We start from the raw sequence: 22,179 nt of genomic DNA, 5'->3' as shown, positions 1-22,179 counted from the left end.
GATTTTTAGTTTCCTTGGATTAGGGGACTGGAAACAGAAAATCTAAGCAATCAACACAACTTTTAAATAAAATTTTGAAGTCTTTTTGAATGACATTTAGAATTTTCTCTGGCACAATGGTTGACAGGAACTTGTACACTTTACAGGGTTGTCCCACAAAATAAAGTCTGCAGGACCTTTCTCCTACCAGGCTGAAAATGTGCGGAACTGATGGCAGTTGGCACCAGTTCAATGGGAACACCAGAGATAGCCAAAGTACAGCATTCAGCTATCTCCAGTGCTCCCATTGAATTGAATGGGACCACGACCACTACCAGTCCCGTCCACATTCAGCCTAGTTGTGCTTAGGTTGAAGGTCTTGTGCTCAGGACATAAGACCTGCAGTCTGTACTTTGTGGGACAACCTTTTTAAGCCCTATAATGATAAAACTATAAATAGAAAGCATCAATACATGAATTCTAACAAAATTCCCAGTATTTAAAAAAAAAAAAAAAAATTACTAACAAACTATATGTGCAAAAAAGTTGAAAGTTGTTTTCCCTTCTAAGCAACTTTAGAGGAACTGTTATATTATGATATTTCAGATGTATGTGTAAAAATCAACCTAATTATCACTTGTCTTACACCTAGGAAAGGTGTTTCACTTGTTATAAATTAGCTATGCTGACAAGGTTGTGGGTACGTGCATTCACAATGTGTTCAGTAGATATAAAGAAAGGGTCATTACACGCATCTTAGAAAATGACTAGAAAACTTTCAACGGATAGACTTTGATAGACAAGGTCAAATGAAATGGCTTACTTTACCATGAAGGTGGTGAGATGCCATTGACACATATGACAATATTGAATATGACATGTAAAAGGCATGTGGCAGAGGTGCAGTGGGAGCAATTTGCAATACGTAGGAAAATTTCAGGGTTATGTTCAGGGAACATTCCACAGGCTCATTAATTACATTAAATATTAATAAAAACAAACAGGAAACATTATTTTATTCTATTTATGCCCTACACAGGGCTTGCAAGATATCTTGTATATCCATAGCAATAAGTTGAGCTCTCCTTTCTCAATACACCTTTCAATACACCTACACTAATGAAATTCAACAATCCATGCACATTAAGAAATAATCTATTAACACTCCCCATTTTATGGGTTAAGTCAACCCACAAAAGTTTTGTTCAATGAAAACATTAAACTCATGCAAGATAACATCCAGAGCCATGCGATGTTATGTAGAAACACAAACTTAGTCCTGGGTCACATGTGGCATGCTCACAGCACTAGGCCGTCTGCATAGTAAATGCAATGGACAACAAATCCCATCAACATAGTGCTGGAAAAGTGCAGCACAAGTTCTAGCAGGTCAAGATGAAAAATAAAGAACCAAAGAAAAAAGCTATATATGATATTAATATAAACTCATTCAGTGCTAGCAATCTATGGATTAGGTGCCGGAGTGAGCATGAGACCTTAGATTTCAGAAACACAACGTGCATGGCTGAATAATATCTTGCAGACAAATATATTGAAATAGAAGAAACGTTTTATTAGAAGTGGTCTTACTTGCACATGTATTTTCTTGCAGGACTGCTTGTGATTCCATTGATCACATAACATTCACCACCATTAACACAGTATGTCTTCTCTTTATCTGAACATTTCGATAGATGCCCTGTGGGCACTGTAAAGAAAATAAGAACAAACAAGAGGTTAAATTTATTGATACCTTCATTCTAGTAAACATGTTCACTCATTCATGTATAAACCAACATAGGTGCATGTCAACTTTGGCAATAGACATTGTGATGTTTGAGTTACAGAACTTCATCCGTTTACTTAATGGTCTTAACAGATGCAAAACAGAAGACAGTCTGCCATCAAAAATGGGCAAACCGACATGGAATGGACGCAAAACGGCCATTAAAACAGACTGAGAAATTGAGATGGTTGTGTGAATGTAGTCTCACTCAAAGAGAGCACGGCCTACTGGGGAGGGATGCAGCCTAAAATGCATTGCATCATTGTGTGCCATCATGTTGGTATGAACAAATAGGTGTAAGTGTAGACTAGACAGTCTAAAAATGAACCAGATTTATTATTCAGCATCACCCACAGTGATACATCCTTTGTAGGTTAAGACTGACTAGTCTGTCAGACTGCATTAGTAAATCTGCCCTAGTGTTTCTGCCTGCCTTCCTTACAGAGAAAATTCAGCTAAAATCTAGTGATATTGGTGGAATCTATCATGAGATTTCAGGGCAACCAGTGCAGTTGTTACATAGCTTAAACAAGGAAAGGAAAGTTCTTTTCAAGCTTGTATCTGGTATCTCTAAGAATGAAAATCTCTCAGCAGCGAACAGTCAAGGCTACTGCAAACCAGTTGACGTCTGAGATTATTGACCTGCCATTGGATTATTTTGGGTGGCACTCTCCTTTAAGAAATTGTCACATTATCATGGGTCTAACTTCTTTATTTTCATTACCATTGGTATGTCTCAACTTTGCTACACTGTTGGATACAATTATGGCCTATGCTAGGGTAAAAATTATGTATGAATTTCTGACAAAATAATACCACCATTGGAAGGTGTAAAACCAGTTTGTTTTTAAAAAGGGACTTTGAACTTCCAAATGAACTTCTGTCATATGGATAATAGACAGTTTCAAGTCATGTAAGGTTATATGAGAAGGGAAAGATGATTACAACTACTCTGCAATACCTCACATGATAAACTATAGTCCGCAGTTCCCATACACTAGTTCCAAGTTTATAATTGTACACAAATGGGAAAAAAGGAAGGCAGAAAAAAAAATGGATGAACAGCCCCAATGTTAGATCTGATATCAGATGGTTTTAGCCTACACTGTGACTTGTATTTGGAAATAGAAACATAAAGATCAAGAAGTCACCAAGGTTCTTAGCCCATATTAGAGAGTGAGCAGTGATGGGATACATCTGTTTTTCTAAACTGCTGTGGATGAGAACATATTATAGATGTCACACACGACTTTGATATCCATGTGACATGTCTCTATTACCTGATGCTATGTAAATCACCAGACTCATACTATTGTAACTGTTTGCAATAAGACCTGAGATCGCTATGGAATAATTACAAAATAAATAATAAGATAGAAAGCAAGTTATACTATAAGATAGAGAAATATGTAGTTAGATTTTTTTAAAAAATTCTAGTAACAAAACGAGCAGCTGAGTGGAATAAATGCCTTATGTGACCCTAAACTGTCTTAGGAAAAGGACACATTTATTCTATGACAATGGTGAATTGTGATAAATTTCTCTGGTCTTGTTACTTTAAAATATATTTTTTTAAAAAAATAATAACGGAAAAAAAATATGATCTATAAAAAGCATACAAAATTCATATCACACAAGTTAGCCATTTTGTACATGAGATCTTAGTGAATAAGTTCAAAGGTTTGGCTGGGAGTGGATGTATTTTCTATTGAGAACAGCTTATTTCTGATGGGAGCAAAAGATCAGGCAGATTGAAATCTAACCATACCCGGGCCACCATTAGCACTGTTGCCTTGCAGCGCTGGAGTCTTGGGTTTGACTCTATCTAAGAACATCTGCAAGGAGTTTGTATGTTCTCCCATGTTTACATGGGATTCCTCACACATAACAGACATACTCATAGGGTCCGACTTGGTAAAATGAGTGATGACAATATCAGTAAAGCTCTGTGGGATATGTTGGCACTATACAAGTAAATACAATTCATCCTTCTTTCCTGAGTCTAGTGACTAGATACACACTGAGTGATTGGCAGATATTGATGATTTCAGGTAATATTCACCTAACGTATAAGGGCATGCTATGACCTATATTCCCTAAATACTTGACATTCAAATCTACAGTAGCAAGATGAAATTTTTATAGTTTCCTTAGTCAACCATCGTAACTTAATGGGGTTTATATTGCAGTTGAAAACCACAGATAATATATTATATCTCTATGAGATGTGCCAAGTGACAGAATCGACTCCATTCTATTAATAGTTTTCCCATTGCATAAGCGAACGTAAGTCCACACAACGCTAAGACCTTCATCATGGTAAAAGGACACTGTAAAATACATTTGTTCTATAATAATTCAATTCGTTTTCTTCACATATTTCATAAGTAGATTTTTCTCACATCCTCAGATCACTAACAATATTAAGTTATTATCAAGGAATGTTTCTTCCTCAATCACACTTTAAGTAGGACAGCCATGGCTATGTGTTGTTATACGTGAATATTCACTTCGAAAGTGTATACGGCTTGGAACCATTCTTTCTAGCTTCCCCAGGGGCTACGCATAGCACAAGTCTCAGATAATGTATCTGCAGGACAAACACCGAGGAGATAATATTGGACAATGTACTTCCTGGAAGCACGTCCAAGTAGAAGAAAACACAGCCTTTATTGTATTTAGAGATAACAGCATACCAAATATTTCAAAGTGGGTTTTCCTGTTAAAATAACATGATGGGTCATATTAAATAGCTTACAATAAGGTTAATATCAGGTTAATAATCCTTACCTGAAGCAGCGACCATACATCCTGATGCCATAGAACCACTACTGATCACTGATCAAAGTCAAGTGCCTACTATAAGACTGGGGCTATATCTTGTATCAGCTGTAAGGTATATACTGTAGCACAGGGCATATCGTGCCAAGTCCTGACTACATTACAATATTTCAGTTTCCGGCTGTTGTGTAAGCAGATTCTAAATACACTCATTTATTTTAGGAATAGATTTCTATTAAGAACGTGGAATGTCACAAGAAATGTTATTAGGATTTTGTCACTATGTAAAGAAGATTTTACACTTTCCCTTAAGGAGATAAGATTTCAGGTTGTCAATGAGACAGGTATGACTCAAGACACAAATGCTGTCTTTTTGTAGGCCTGTCATTGTACAACATTGCCATAAGTTATAAAGACATAGTAGACCGAGAAATCAGAGATGAGATGGTTAACCTTACTGCATTAAAGGGGATGTCTCATCTAGATAACCTTGGCAATCAATGTCTGCATGGCCAAAGCTTGAGTTGACTGTAGTTGAGCTGACCCCATGTATTACATTTATTACAAAACATACAGCGTAATGATGTTCTAATGCTTAATCCCGATAAATATTAGTATCCATAATTATTCCTGGTATATTCTGATCATAGAAAGAACACTACAAAGAACAGAGAGTTGGTAAAGGTAAATGCATTTACTAGATCCTAAGCCTGGTTGGACAGGTTTGACATCTGCAGTAACGTCTGTGAGTATAGATTAGCCAAATCTTTATCACAGGATTTCCTGAGCAAATTGAAGCTCTTAAACAGTCCTCGGAGAGATACTGCATTGTTATCGTAGAAGCACACGCATTCCTTGGCAGGTATGAGTGAGCGCCACAAGAATATATGTATTGTAGCGAAGGGAAAGCATATTATTTCCTGGCATATACGGATTAGCTAATGCGATTTTATCATTGCTTTCTTTGACAAAACAGGTACATAGACAGGAAAAGCAAACAAAAATGTCTTCTGCAATAGTATAAATACTGTAAATGTATGCTGAAATAATTTTAGGCAAAAATGTTAAAAATATGAGTTGACTTTATGTGTAACTAAAATATGTTATTTCAGGTAAATTATGTAACCTTCTTTATTTTAATAATAAACTGTTGGGAAATTTGGGGCTGTCCGTTTCTATTTTATTCCATTTGTATATTGAAATAGACACAATGCAGGACATTGCACTCCTCTAGATGGCACTGCTGATGCAATTTCATATGGTGACAGTACACAGAGTGAAAGTGCTAATCCTACTGACATACCACACTGTACTATATATACGTTTACCCTGATAGTATGGGAACTGGGGAACCCAAATCAAAGTGTGCCTAAATTGTATTGATATGCAACGTAATGAGAGACAGAAATAGGATCAAAGAAAATCTATTCTGTTGCTTGACATCAGATTCTGAAGGGGTTAAATAGCTATGTCTTTATCTCCAACCAAATCCAGATTAAACAGGAACAACCAAGGTAAAGCAGCAGATTCCCAGTGTGTAGTTGCTGCTTCATGTCACAATGGATAATCCGAGCACTTGTCACCACCTCTTTCCCCTATGAAATAAACATTACCATTTTCCATTCTGTTTCAATAATTCTATAGGGAAAACAGATCACATAACTCATAGCAGCTCCTATCATAAAATATGTTTATAGGAAGTCTAAGAGGTTAAATTCTCTCTATTTCTGCTTAGCAAGTCTAAAAGGTTAGATCAAAGGTAAAGCCTACCATACTACTAATAGGGTTCATAGAATCTTAGATAGTAATGATGGCAGCTCTGAAGAAGGTAACTCTGATTGTGCATTTAGGAAGCCTCCTCCCCTCTGTTCCTATGACAGCTTGGAGACTAATGAAGGCTCCCACGCTTGTCAGAAATATAGCTATTGAGGCTGCATTGCAGTCTATGGGATATACAATCAAAAATTGCAGGTTCATGCCCCCTAGGGGGGTTAAAAAAGATTAAGGAAAGTTTTTAAAAACATTAAAAAAATAAAAATTCTCCCGCTTTCTCTAAATTTGAGATAAAAACCAAACAAACACAAACATGAACAATGATATGTGGAAGGATGAGGATGATGAAAATATATAACTATATTCTTCCCACATGGAAAATGCCATAGCGGGGAAAAAATAAAAGACCTAAACCGCCATGGCATAAAACAATACTCATCTACTTATTCTCCAGTGGTCTCTGAATCCCATCCACTTTGTAGGGACTGTAAAAGATTGCGTTTTTTTGCCATAGCATTTCTGCCATGTGGTGCTGTGGCCTAATGTAGTATACTGGGACCCATACAGAAGACGAAAGGAGAAACCAAGGTAAAAAAATTAAAAAAAAAGGTGTCTTCACTGGTGATGCAATGTCTTATGAAATATCACTTCTACTTCATAGACAGTTTCTGTTTCATTGACAACAGCATCTACTAACAACATCAAGGTCATGTTGTGCTGGTGAAGGCAAGACAAAAATAGACTTGGCTTTGGCTTTATATGGTGTATTTTATTACAATCCATTATAGCTGACTTGTGCATTTTCCTCTATATTAAGGGCACCGGAATCAATGCTGAAGATCTTGCAAACAATGATCAAAAGCACAGAATTCAAGGACGTGAATAGCTATCATATGCACAAACAGAGGCTTCACTTCAAGCTCCTGGGCCCCAGTGCAAAATTTGTAATGGGGCCCCCTATAAAACCTGTGCTGCTTTAAATAGTGATATATTTTATCTGTCAGAGGGACCTTTGGTGTCCCCTCCGAGTCCAGGGCCCACTAACATATGCTACTGCTGCATCACCTATAGCTACACCCTTATAATGCCTGTCCAGGGAAGTATAACATACGTTATATATAACACAAGCTATGAATGAGTAACATAACTTTCCATTTTATGCATACGCCATGATCTTTCTGGTCTTACAGGGACGTTCTCCCCTCTCGGTTCATTATCTGGTCAGGTTGAGTGTGCAGGTGTATGCGGGAGTCAGGGCTATCTGAAATGTATGGCCATTTTCATACAAGTAGTATGATGACTTGCACAGGATGAATTACCAAAGAATCTTGTCCTTTGGTTTTATAGCAATCACTTATGTCTAGATACGTTTAGAGAAGAGAATGGGTTGGTAAAATGGTCTGTAGCTGCAACCCTGCCCCATGGATCAATAAAAAAGAAAAAAAAGTCTGGCGCCCACTGCTAAGTTGTGCTAGAGCCTGTGTGACCAGACTGACCCCATCTTCTTTCTTTTATGAAATCATTGCTTTTAGTTAAAATGAGTTATTTTTCTCCTTTACTACAAATCTTATTTATGTCTTCACTAAAAGACCTTTTTTTTCCTGAAATCTATAATCTAGGACCAGAAGTTTGCTTAGTGCATTACTGCTGTAATAAGTCAAGAGAAAAAAAGTTCAGTGTTAGGAAAGATTAAAAAGAGCCAAACTTAGGGTGAGCCGCTATATTTTTGCTAGCTTCTTACTGACCCAACACAATTCATTTCATGGCTTCTTCTCCATATAAGTCTATTGAGACAGAATTAGTCCTTACGAAAAGTATATTATATGGGATACTGTTTTCATATAAAAACAATAGTACAAAATTATTATTTTTACAGACTGACTCCTTTTAACTAAACTTTCGGACAACTTTTGATTTTCTGGCAGTATTTGTGTCATAAATACATTTTGTAAGGTACTTTACTAACAAATTTCGGACCCTTTCTGCGAGGTGCCTATGTCCTGTGGCTTGTAAAGAAGCCCAAACCATCACCCCTTCACCACTGTGCGTGTGTGCTGCTGTGATGTATTCAGGTGTCACCCAATATGGCTGTGCATTATAGCCAAACATTTCCACTTTAGTCTTTAGTGTATGGACAATGCTCCAGAAAGCTTACATTTAGTTTATATGCAACTTTGCAAACTTAAGCCATGCTGTCATATTATTTTTTTTAGAAAGAAATGCTTTCTCTTGGCAACCCTTCCAAAAAAGACAAAATGTTTCAGTCTTTGTCTAATTTTATTGCCATGAACTTGAACATTTTGCATGCTGAGGCCCATAGAGTCTCAGATGTAGGTATTCATTTTTTGCAATTTCTCTGATCATTTCACTGTTTAACCTTGGAGTATTGAATGTTTCCACTTGTGAATATTCTTACTTAATGCAGAATGTTGGGCATCGAATTGTTTGGAAATGGCCATATTACAATTGCTTTTCTAAGATCATTGCTTATATCTTTCCTCCTTAGCATAGCAACACACCTGAATGATACAAGCAAACAAACTGCCAATGGTCTGCTTATAGAGGTGGTAATGCTTGCTTTTAGGCCTTATTTTTTGTAAAATTTTGTTAAATTGAGGAATGTGTTGTGTGTCGTTGTTCATCTAAGCTTACATTTACCTATTGAGTGTGCTTTTCTCATGGCTAGTTTTAGAAAATGACAACTCATTCAGTCTGCGGTAAAACAATTTCTGTAAGACCTTTTATATTCAGTGAAATACACCAGTGCTATATAATGTGCAAACATAATTCTCTAACACAGGGATATCATGCTACATGAAAATCTTAATCTGTAAGTATTTTTCTTCTGACAATGAAGCTGCTTAAAGACATAATTTACATTAAAACCAAATCAATCACCACCAAAGAGCAAGCTGTTCACTTAATCTTTAGCAGGACATTAACAACCGGCCTAATTTAATGATTCTATTTTGTGCCATCATGGCCATACTGAGGTACTCCATCAATGTCACCTACAGACCAGAAGGAAGTGGAACAGTTTCATTTTTAATGATTACTTAATTAGCCTAAGTGTCTAAGCAACAGAAGTTTCCTTAATTTAAAGAAAGCTTAGTTTGTACAAGTCATATGCGGAAGATGTACATCTGGCACAGGAAGGACTTGGAGAAAAGTGGTTGGAAGCAGTGAGAAATATTTGCTATAAAATGAAATATTATAACTACACTAAGGCAGTAAGGCAAAAAGAAAACAATGGACTTTAATAAGGAAAAATAATAAATATTTTTATATGTATATATGTCACATTACATATGCAACTGCAGCTACAAAAACAGTTGTGTACTTTATCCATTTATAACATTATCCAGTTCCAGACTGCCCATAGACTATTATTCTCTTAAAGAGGACCTTTCACCTCCTGGGGCACATGCTGTTTTATACACCGTTAGAAAGTCGACAGTGTGCTGAATTCAGCGCACTATCGGCTTATGTTCTGTGCTCCAGGTGAAGAGCTATTGGTGCCGGTACCGTAGCTCTTCTCTGTCAGAAGGGGGTTTCTGACAGTCAGTCAGGAATGCCCTTCCTCACAGTAGCGTCTATAGAGCTGTACTGTGAGACCAGTGAGGAACGCCACCCTCCGCTCCTGATAGTACTTGTCCATAGAGGAGTACTGGGTGGCGGTTCCTCACCGCTCAGTGTCATTGCTGCGTGCTAAGCAACGATCCCTCTCACAGTACAGCACTATAGACACTGCTGTGAGGAAGGGCGTTCCTGACTGACTGTCAGAAATGCCCTTCTGACAGTGAAGAGCTATGGTACCGGCACCGATAGCTCTTCACCAGGGGCACAGAACGTGAGAGCTGATAGTGTGCTGAATTCAGCATACTGTCAGATTTCTAGCAGTGTATTACACCGCATGTGCCCCAGGAGGTGAAAGGTCCTCTATAACTCTAACACGCCAATACCACACCTACATTACAAGCTCCAACCCTACCTCCGATGACACAATAAAAAATAAAAATTATTTTAAACGGTTTTTTAATAGCACTTTGTGCTATACAAAAAAAAAGTGAAACGTGAAAAACAGACACTTTTTCTCTACTTTTTTTGTTTACATTTTCCTGGACATAAAAGAAAAAGTATTAAAAAACAAAAATAACATTAAAATAAAGCTCTATGTGCCCGAAAAAAAATGTGAAAATTAATTTCATATCCCAAATGAAAAAAATGTTATAGCCCTCAAAATCGCATATAAAAAATAACCCCGAAAATGTGTCTGGTCCTGAACCGGGGAAATTGGCCTGGTGCCAAAATGGTTAATGTGCGCTTAATTTCTACCCCAATCACATCTATGAGTGTTTTGTGAACCACTGCAGAAGGAATGACAATATGCTTTTCAGGTTTGCACTTATGAACTCACAATGTATAATATCATTTTACAGTAAGTGATGAGAGTTAGATGTGAATAAAATATATTGTAATATCAGTGATAAATTGTGACATTAATGAGTTGCCTGTACCATTGAGATGATAACATTGTTCTCTACAGGGCAAATTGTTTTTATTTCATGTCATATCTTGAATAACATGGACATCTTGGTATAATTTATAGATCCAAAGACTAGAAAGAAGGCACTGTTACTTTTTCCATATACAGTGCCACTCTTCTCCATGGGTTGTATCTGGCATTGCAACTCAGTCCGATTCACTTGAATGAAAATGAGCTGCAATGCTAGGTACAAACTATGACATTGAAGCTCCTGGGAAAAAAATAGTGGACTCTTATTTCTAGTCCTGGAGAACCTTTTAATATTAATGATGATTGGATAGAAGAAGTAAGGCTATGAGATTGTAAAGCTGAGCACTAGAGAGTATTGAATTGGACCTAGTTAAGAGGAATGAAACTTATTTCTCTTATGTGTGCCATCACATAAAATGTTGGCACATTAATTGAGAATGCTTATAATATATGTAAGTTAGTTACAAGTAGCTCACAGGGTAGTGTGGTTATGAGGGTGGTTATCATGGTAAATACTATGATTGGGTTTTGGTCACCAGTTAGGTGCCACATGGGTCAGGATTGGTAATAATGATCTTGTACAGAAGAATCTCAATGTTTGTAGATGATGATAAACTCTATAACATAGTCAACATAGAGGAGTATAGTGTTACATTACAGAGGGCTTCAGGGAAGCTGGAAGATGGGCAGAGAAATGGGAAATGAAATTTAATGTAGATCATATCCGCAAGTAGAATTGCACATGTGTTTTTGAAAACACAACTTTCCGCAGTGTTTTTTTTTTGTTTGTTTGTTTTCTTTTACACAGTGGGATTAGCAAGAATCGCATTCACTTTGTTGGTACTGTAAAACAAAGCGTTTATTTATTTTTTTTTCTGCTGTGTTTCCGCAACGAGGCCTTAGCCTAACATGGTAAAATTAAGGTTGGACTTGATGAACCTCTGTCAATCTTATGAACTGTGTTATTTTATTACATTTTATATGTTAGTAGGAAAAACTATGATCAAATATCAGAAAATATGCCAGCTTGCATATGGAGAAATGATTTGCCTTTTCTTAGGGTGGTTCGGAAAGTATCCAAACAACACTGACTTTAAATGATTTTTTTTTTTGCATACGTAGGAATGTTCTATTGCACATCACTTAAGGCAAGGCAACAAAGACAAATCATTCATAAATATGGTGCCTGAGGGAAATACTAGTTCTACAAAATGAATTGCTCCATCTTCAGGACTGAGCATTACTATCCCTAACAGGCACATAGAAGATTGCTGACTCACGTGGAGGCGCACAGTCTGCTTGCTAGTAAGGTCTGCACCTGGCCTTTCTATTCTGGCTTCTAGCATAATGCTAGATGAAGAAATAAATGTTTTCTCAAGACATGCACATATTTTAGGAAGTAATATAAACTTTATCCTGAAGCGTATTTAGAAATATTATGCAATTGTTATGTTTAGTGGCGTTTTATCCATGTTTCCTTTGATCTAATTTATATACATGATATATAATATGTATTTTGTAGGCATAGTTTGTTTCTTTCCTCATATTTTATCTCTCTCCTTATTGCAAAGACTAATGAAACATAAAAAATATAAATAGCATATTTCAAAATATAACATCGACAAATGGTGCAAAATCTAACCGAAAATTTGATAAAAAACAATATAATTTTCAAAAAATAGTTCTGACTAATAAGTGAAAATTGATGTAACAGATGACAATTCATATTGTTACAAACTCCATTTGACTCCATTATTTTCTATACTGGTGACCAAACTTATAGCCTGTCGTGTCCAAATCCAAATCACCGGGTCACTATTCCTGCCTCATGATGCAACATTAAGTGAAAATAGTGTAAGCAATTCCAATGGCCCCACAAACAATCTCTATGGGTCAATTGTTTGTTAGCAGAATTTAATTTCCATGGAGGACAGATTATATACCCAGAAGCTTTTAGTCAACTGTTTGTGTCATTTCCTTCCATGATGATCCCCTTGTCAGCTTGCTACCAAGTACACTTCGTGATCATGCTTGATAGCAATACTAGCCAGGAAATCCACATGAAAGCAAATTATGTGCCATCACGCAGATTGACTATGCTAAAAGGCTGAATGAAATTGACTCACACACGATCCATTAGGCAACTGGCAGGAAGCCAACTTACTAGTAAATAGCTCCACATAGCAAGTCATGAGGATGACTGCCAGGGGATAACTATGTTATCAGGAATTTTGTTATATCAAATATTATGCCATCATTATACCGACTACCCAGCCATAAGAATCTCAAAATTATCGCCACATCTCATTAGAAAACATCATTAATTATGTAAATGACCTTTTTTCCCCTAATCTCATGAGAGATCCACACAATTATTTGCATTTAATATCAGTATGAACAAAACACAACATAAATAATACAAATTTATAGAAGAATCAACATTTTATCAAGAAAAAGGAAATGTTAAAACATAGTCAATAGAGGGGAAACCATTGCACAGCAAGACAAGTAAATGGTGATGTGGCCAAGTCCTAGAACCCCAGTGGAGAGCCCTTTGTGCCACCAACCATATTGGAGAAGGGCTTCTACATCTGTGGTGTATCACGAGAACATCAAATTTAACCACTAACAAAGAAAGATGGCCACTGTTGTCCAATATGGAATTTGCAGTCAGTACTCAATTATTATAGATGGACAGAGGGGCCTATTTGATGATAAAAACAATATAAATAACCAAGCAATTGCAAATAACTTGATTCACTTTTAAGATGGGTACAACTTATGGAATGCTCTGTAAACCAATATAAATGCATTAGTTCCTGCGGTTCCAACACTATGTTAGGAGACCATATTGTGAGAACACATTTTTTAAAAATGGACCACCTAGAACTAGAACTATTTTTGCTAACCACTAAATCCTAAAACGTTCTACAAATTTAGAACATAAACACTAAAAACTCATATTGTCTGATGTAAATATTGATTTCATTGACTACTGTTGCTCCATGTCTACATCAAGAAGTAAATGTTGGTAACAAATGTCTGACAGTGGTATAGATTCCATAGCTAGCATATTATTAATATATAATATATTATTCAATTATTTAAGCACCTATCTAAAGATCATCTTCTGGAAATCTGGAAATGTTGAGACAAATGAAGACTTAGAAAAAATACATCTATCCAAAATAAAAAGAGACACGGTGTACTTCAATTCATCCCAGCACAGCCATAAAAAGACATTATCAGTACATAGGAATGTAGAAGACTGACACAGAAATGCAGGCATTGGAAGTAATGTACTAGAGGCAGATCTTATCCAATACTCTTTTTTATGATTTTAAATTCACACATGACTAAAAAAAGAAGGCAGACTGTTTTTCTTTTACTGTTTGTCAATGCTCCATATGAACTCATGATACCATCTCATTTTTCTAAGCGTGGAATTTGTGACTATATTTACCATAAGGCTTTAAATGGAACAATCCAACATTTTCATCACAGTTATTTCCTTCCTCTTTTTGAAAAGAAATATCATAGTTAACTTTATGCCAACAGAGATAAGAGGAAGACATTGCTGTTGGAACCAAATATCTTGTACTGTCCTGCACAAAGTTGATATATGTCCCTTGTTTTATTATAAAAGGGGAAGGACAAGAAACATTTCAGTCTTCTGTATCATGACAATGTAAGACAACTTACTTGTGCTTTCCGTGCCTTATGATAATAAGCATATAAGCAGATACCTTTAGTGTATTTAAGTTTCTCATTGCTGTAAAAACTTTGCTTTAGGCTAAGACCCCACGTTGTGGAAACACAATGTTTTGCCTGCTTCGGAAATGCAGAAGACAAAAACACTGCATTTTACAGTACCAGCGAAGTGAAGGAGATCTGGCTAATCCCATCCACTTATTGCGAAAAAAAATCCTATGGAAAATGTACAGTTCCAAAAACAGCATGCCAATTGAAAAACACTGGACAGAACATGATGCATTTCTGTTGCATTTTATTGTTGCATTCTACCTTAGCCTTAAAGAGGACCTTTCATGTCCTCGGAAACATGCGGTTTTATATACCGCTAGAAAGCCAACAATGCACTGAATTCAACGCACTGTCGGCTTTCCTGTTATGTGCCCCGGGGCTGGAGATATCGATGCACTTACCTATAGCTCTTCACCGTCAGAAGGGGGTTCCTGACAGTCTATCTGGGAACACCCCTCCTGACACTACTATCTGTAGCACTATACTGTGAGGGGGCGTTCCTTACCACCCAGTCATAATGCTGAGTGGTAATGAATGCCCCCAGTACTAGTCTATGGGCGAGTCAGGAGGAGGTTGCGTTCCTCGAAAAAGTATTATCCTTCCAATATATTTCAAAACACTGTACAATAGGAGTTTGTATCTACATACTGATATGTTTCCAATCCATACCTTTCATAACTTTCATCTGAAGTTACAGGAGATAAATCCACTTAAAAATCCACTTCAAAACATCTATGCAACATTTTATAGATTAACTATTTGTATTTAGCATTCTGAAGATTTATTTGAGCCTAAGAGCAGTGCATTGTGGGGGAAATCCAATAAAACCAGATTACGTTTGTTATTGACATATCTGAAAGAGTGGTGGAGCAAACTGTTCTCTGTTACAAAGGTCAACAAGCGGGAATAAAATATATACACACATAAACAGCTATATAGATAAATAAAAAACATACATAATAGATAGATGATAGATAGATAGATAGATAGATAGATAGATAGATAGATAGATGATAGATAGATAGATGATAGATGGATAGATAAATAGATAGATAGATAGATAGATAGATAGATAGATAGGAGATAGATAGACAGGTAGATAGAAAGATAGATAATTTCCATTTCTACACTCTTGATTTAATGCAGCATATAAATAGTTAAGGGAACCAGACCAGCAATAATCGTGATTAGGATGGAACACAGAGAACAGTGGTCTTTCAGGAATGACCAGAAACAGACTAAGATGACCTGCCAAAGGCCATAATAAACTAACTGCTTCTCCCATAATTAAATAAATGTGAATAGAAGTCTCAGATAAAGTATGGCAATTTAACAGTTCACTGATACATGGAAAATGGAATATGACCACTTCAATATTTAAAGGAAGAATTCCTGATGGAAGCATTCATCTCTTTATTCATACTTCTTCTAATATTTGTGGACTGAGCTATACTCGGTTTACATTCTCAGATTATTTTTTTGGTTTGCACATCAAGTATTCAAGCTGTGTCTGTTGTTAAGTGGTGAGTCAGCACAGACATTATAAATCTCTGGATATTAAAGAAACTTGACAGCATCTCATTGACCTCTTGTATTACAACCAAGGAGAAACGCAAGAAGCTTGGGTGTCTCTTTTGTTCTTTTATTCACCAAGTAGATTTAGGTATATTGTATATTGTCAAGGACACCACCCAGTTATAGCCCACACAGACTCGGCTTACACTTGCTGCTATCCTTTTTATGTAAATGTAAATGAACAGTACAGGTAAAGTAAGCAAGATATGGAAACAGGAACAGGGCAATTCTAACCACGGACATCAGTTTTAAGCCATTATTGAATTAATTTGGCTAAACAAAATATTTCTAATCATACATAAATATCTTGTATCTATTTCTTTATGAGGAGAATTTGATCCTTCCCAAGAGCCAATGATCTTGAATGACATGATCCACCAACTGGAGTATATGGATATTGGTCTTGTCTAATGGGAAATAAGTTATGTCAGTTGTCTTATAACTACATACTGGATATAATTCTTCATAGATCAGTTTAGCTGGTAGTAACATGAACTGAAATACAATATAATTTATTTATTTGTCTTTTACATATTCTATTACTCAGACTTAGATCTCGGCCATTGGAGGACCAGAACAACAGAAATGCAGACGGCCAGAACATTGGTTACAAGGGCAGCCCAGTGGACCTCATTGACCATGGGACTGTCTGATGTCCATCATTTTAAAACTGAAACTGGTAGAGGAAAAAGTCCTCTGTGCAGGGCATGTTCCTCCGCCGATTTCAGGTGGACATTGCGACGGAGTCTCTAACAGCTAAGGTACAGATGTGAACTAAGCCTTAATTATTATAATTATTATTAATAATAATAATTACATTTACTGTATATTTGTGGATAGCTGATTGATACCAATCTGCCATTTGTGGTCCACCTCTTTTCAGATCCATGCAGTTTTTCATGAAAGGAAACAATCATGAAGTACCATAAATCATCAGTGATATGTACACTCAGCCTATATCCAGATGAAGAGTTCATCTTATAGATAAACATATATGGAAATTGAATTCATATACAATGAAACATTCTAAATTACTCTGTGCTTCAATTCCTCATCATTGTCCAGGTTGCTGTTAGTGAATGAGGCCACTATTGCTTCCATTCAGATTCATTGCATAGCTAGTCCTGCTCTCGGATGAGAAAAGGATGCTATTATTGCCAATTAGACAATGCTCTGTGATCTAAACATGCCTGGACTGGTGACTGATACATTGTAGCAAGTATCTGAGACATGTTTTATTGCTGCTGGTGATGTATTTAGCTCACAATGCACACAATTGTATCCATCTCTCCGCTAACTGCAGGACTAGACAGAGGTTAAAAGGGTTGTCCAGGATTAGTAAAACATGGCTGCTATCTTCCAAAACAATGTCACATCTGTCCATGGGTTGTATCAGGAATTGTAGCTCATCTCATGGGACTGAGATGTAATACCACAGACAACCATTGGATAGGTGTGGCGCTGAAAGAAAGCAATCCTGTTCTTCTAATCCTGCACAATAACCATTCCTAACTCTTGTCAGTATAACTATCTGCTGGTATGGAATATAAGATGTCTGATTCTCTATGAAGTCTATGAAATGCTCCATTGGTTATGATATTGGTAATCTAACATGACATCTCCTAACTTGCTGTTACGTTCAGTTAGCCTTGAGGCAAAGGTATCTAATATGACAAACTGTACTCAACCATACATAAAGATGACTAAATATATGGAAAAAAATGGCGGTTTTAAAAAGGTTTATGGTCTGCCTTTTCTTCTACTGTTATATGGAGTGTGAACATTGACTTATAGCTGATAACAGACTGTTAACCTATATGGTCTCTGCAATAGTGAATGATGATGCCATTTTGTATACTTTTGGAAGACTCTAATTCCTCTAATGCATCTTTGAGTCTGTTTAGCGTATTTTAAGGAAAAAAATAGATTGTTTTGGTGGAATAAGGTACTGTAGTCAAACAGTTTTTTTTTAACTTATAGGTGGTGAAAGAATGACTATAATCTAACCAGAATATAATAAAATAATAGGGGTTTAATAAATGAAAAGAGATAATACTTAGCTGTGGTTACAAATGATGTAATAACTCACTAGATGGGGATCCCTATTATACATCATACACTGATATACACCCATTGTTCGATGACTTCCAGAGATGTATGGCATCTATTCCATGATCCACACTGAGACTACCAGACAATAGCCCCTTCAGTTTTTATAGTATCTTTAGGGGAGGATCTGAGTGGTTGGCTTATAAAATGACCATTTATGGTACAGAAGTTATCCTATAGATGTGCAACAAGAAATACATATCGACATATCAGTAAGACATTAACCCTGTCACATCACATTAATAAGACACTAGGATTTTGCCAAAAAAACCATGTCCTATTACAGGCACATCTTATTTCTTTACTTAAATCTAATGTGGGCATCCGTCTGCAGCAGGGTATGTAATAGAAAACCACCCCAGTATAAGTTGAGAGGCAATGAGGACACTAAAAAGCTTTGGAAATATTAAATAGATTAGCCCTGTGCAAAGGAAATTGATCACTGAGAAACATCAATCATGGGAACAAGATTGTGCATGTTAATATGCACTTGGAAGGACAGACTTTATTTCCAGCTTGCCTTAAGAAAGAACATGCTGTAGAGATGAGCGAACACTAAAATGTTCGAGGTTCGAAATTCGATTCGAACAGCCGCTCACTGTTCGAGTGTTCGAATGGGTTTCGAACCCCATTATAGTCTATGGGGAACATAAACTCGTTAAGGGGGAAACCCAAATTCGTGTCTGGAGGGTCACCAAGTCCACTATGACACCCCAGGAAATGATACCAACACCCTGGAATGACACTGGGACAGCAGGGGAAGCATGTCTGGGGGCATAAAAGTCACTTTATTTCATGGAAATCCCTGTCAGTTTGCGATTTTCGCAAGCTAACTTTTCCCCATAGAAATGCATTGGCCAGTGCTGATTGGCCAGAGTACGGAACTCGACCAATCAGCGCTGGCTCTGCTGGAGGAGGCGGAGTCTAAGATAGCTCCACACCAGTCTCCATTCAGGTCCGACCTTAGACTCCGCCTCCTCCGGCAGAGCCAGCGCTGATTGGCCGAAGGCTGGCCAATGCATTCCTATGCGAATGCAGACTTAGCAGTGCTGAGTCAGTTTTGCTCAACTACACATCTGATGCACACTCGGCACTGCTACATCAGATGTAGCAATCTGATGTAGCAGAGCCGAGGGTGCACTAGAACCCCTGTGCAAACTCAGTTCACGCTAATAGAATGCATTGGCCAGCGCTGATTGGCCAATGCATTCTATTAGCCCGATGAAGTAGAGCTGAATGTGTGTGCTAAGCACACACATTCAGCACTGCTTCATCAAGCCAATACAATGCATTAGCCAGTGCTGATTGGCCAGAGTACGGAATTCGGCCAATCAGCGCTGGCTCTGCTGGAGGAGGCGGAGTCTAAGATCGCTCCACACCAGTCTCCATTCAGGTCCGACCTTAGACTCCGCCTCCTCCGGCAGAGCCAGCGCTGATTGGCCGAAGGCTGGCCAATGCATTCCTATGCGAATGCAGACTTAGCAGTGCTGAGTCAGTTTTGCTCAACTACACATCTGATGCACACTCGGCACTGCTACATCAGATGTAGCAATCTGATGTAGCAGAGCCGAGGGTGCACTAGAACCCCTGTGCAAACTCAGTTCACGCTAATAGAATGCATTGGCCAGCGCTGATTGGCCAATGCATTCTATTAGCCCGATGAAGTAGAGCTGAATGTGTGTGCTAAGCACACACATTCAGCACTGCTTCATCAAGCCAATACAATGCATTAGCCAGTGCTGATTGGCCAGAGTACGGAATTCGGCCAATCAGCGCTGGCCAATGCATTCTATTAGCCCGATGAAGTAGAGCTGAATGTGTGTGCTAAGCACACACATTCAGCACTGCTTCATCAAGCCAATACAATGCATTAGCCAGTGCTGATTGGCCAGAGTACGGAATTCGGCCAATCAGCGCTGGCTCTGCTGGAGGAGGCGGAGTCTAAGATCGCTCCACACCAGTCTCCATTCAGGTCCGACCTTAGACTCCGCCTCCTCCGGCAGAGCCAGCGCTGATTGGCCGAAGGCTGGCCAATGCATTCCTATGCGAATGCAGACTTAGCAGTGCTGAGTCAGTTTTGCTCAACTACACATCTGATGCACACTCGGCACTGCTACATCAGATGTAGCAATCTGATGTAGCAGAGCCGAGGGTGCACTAGAACCCCTGTGCAAACTCAGTTCACGCTAATAGAATGCATTGGCCAGCGCTGATTGGCCAATGCATTCTATTAGCCCGATGAAGTAGAGCTGAATGTGTGTGCTAAGCACACACATTCAGCACTGCTTCATCAAGCCAATACAATGCATTAGCCAGTGCTGATTGGCCAGAGTACGGAATTCGGCCAATCAGCGCTGGCCAATGCATTCTATTAGCCCGATGAAGTAGAGCTGAATGTGTGTGCTAAGCACACACATTCAGCACTGCTTCATCAAGCCAATACAATGCATTAGCCAGTGCTGATTGGCCAGAGTACGGAATTCGGCCAATCAGCGCTGGCTCTGCTGGAGGAGGCGGAGTCTAAGATCGCTCCACACCAGTCTCCATTCAGGTCCGACCTTAGACTCCGCCTCCTCCGGCAGAGCCAGCGCTGATTGGCCGAAGGCTGGCCAATGCATTCCTATGCGAATGCAGACTTAGCAGTGCTGAGTCAGTTTTGCTCAACTACACATCTGATGCACACTCGGCACTGCTACATCAGATGTAGCAATCTGATGTAGCAGAGCCGAGGGTGCACTAGAACCCCTGTGCAAACTCAGTTCACACTAATAGAATGCATTGGCCAGCGCTGATTGGCCAATGCATTCTATTAGCCCGATGAAGTAGAGCTGAATGTGTGTGCTAAGCACACACATTCAGCACTGCTTCATCAAGCCAATACAATGCATTAGCCAGTGCTGATTGGCCAGAGTACGGAATTCGGCCAATCAGCGCTGGCTCTGCTGGAGGAGGCGGAGTCTAAGGTCGGACCTGAATGGAGACTGGTGTGGAGCGATCTTAGACTCCGCCTCCTCCAGCAGAGCCAGCGCTGATTGGCCGAATTCCGTACTCTGGCCAATCAGTGCTGGCCAATGCATTCTATTAGCTTGATGAAGCAGAGTGTGCACAAGGGTTCAAGCGCACCCTCGGCTCTGATGTAGCAGAGCCGAGGCTGCACAAGGGTTCAAGCGCACCCTCGGCTCTGATGTAGGAGAGCCGAGGGTGCACTTGAACCCTTGTGCAGCCTCGGCTCTGCTACATCAGAGCCGAGGGTGCGCTTGAACCCTTGTGCACACTCTGCTTCATCAAGCTAATAGAATGCATTGGCCAGCGCTGATTGGCCAATGTATTCTATTAGCCTGATGAAGTAGAGCTGAATGTGTGTGCTAAGCACACACATTCAGCTCTACTTCATCGGGCTAATAGAATGCATTGGCCAGCGCTGATTGGCCAGAGTACGGAACTCGACCAATCAGCGCTGGCTCTGCTGGAGGAGGCGGAGTCTAAGATCGCTCCACACCAGTCTCCATTCAGGTCCGACCTTAGACTCCGCCTCCTCCAGCAGAGCCAGCGCTGATTGGCCGAATTCCGTACTCTGGCCAATCAGCACTGGCTAATGCATTGTATTGGCTTGATGAAGCAGTGCTGAATGTGTGTGCTTAGCACACACATTCAGCTCTACTTCATCGGGCTAATAGAATGCATTGGCCAATCAGCGCTGGCCAATGCATTCTATTAGTGTGAACTGAGTTTGCACAGGGGTTCTAGTGCACCCTCGGCTCTGCTACATCAGATTGCTACATCTGATGTAGCAGTGCCGAGTGTGCATCAGATGTGTAGTTGAGCAAAACTGACTCAGCACTGCTAAGTCTCTGCATTCGCATAGGAATGCATTGGCCAGCCTTCGGCCAATCAGCGC

At 38.7% G+C, this 22,179-nt stretch overlaps 1 protein-coding gene across 6 annotated transcripts in view; it reads right to left on the bottom strand.

The window, feature by feature from the left end:
- The window catches only part of NRG1 (neuregulin 1), a 585,159-nt gene that overhangs the window by 22,867 nt on the left and 540,113 nt on the right, over positions 1 to 22,179 (bottom strand). For all 6 annotated transcript variants that reach the window (XM_075283721.1, XM_075283723.1, XM_075283722.1 and 3 more), the window contains one exon: positions 1,570 to 1,687. In XM_075283721.1, the coding sequence (XP_075139822.1) occupies positions 1,570 to 1,687 (118 nt within the window). The remainder of the gene's footprint in view (positions 1 to 1,569; positions 1,688 to 22,179) is intronic.

This window comes from Leptodactylus fuscus, chromosome 1 (assembly GCF_031893055.1).
Source record: "Leptodactylus fuscus isolate aLepFus1 chromosome 1, aLepFus1.hap2, whole genome shotgun sequence".
Taxonomy (NCBI): domain Eukaryota; kingdom Metazoa; phylum Chordata; class Amphibia; order Anura; family Leptodactylidae; genus Leptodactylus; species Leptodactylus fuscus.
Note: the sequence above shows the minus strand (reverse complement) of the source record. Positions and strands in the feature narration are given on the sequence as shown.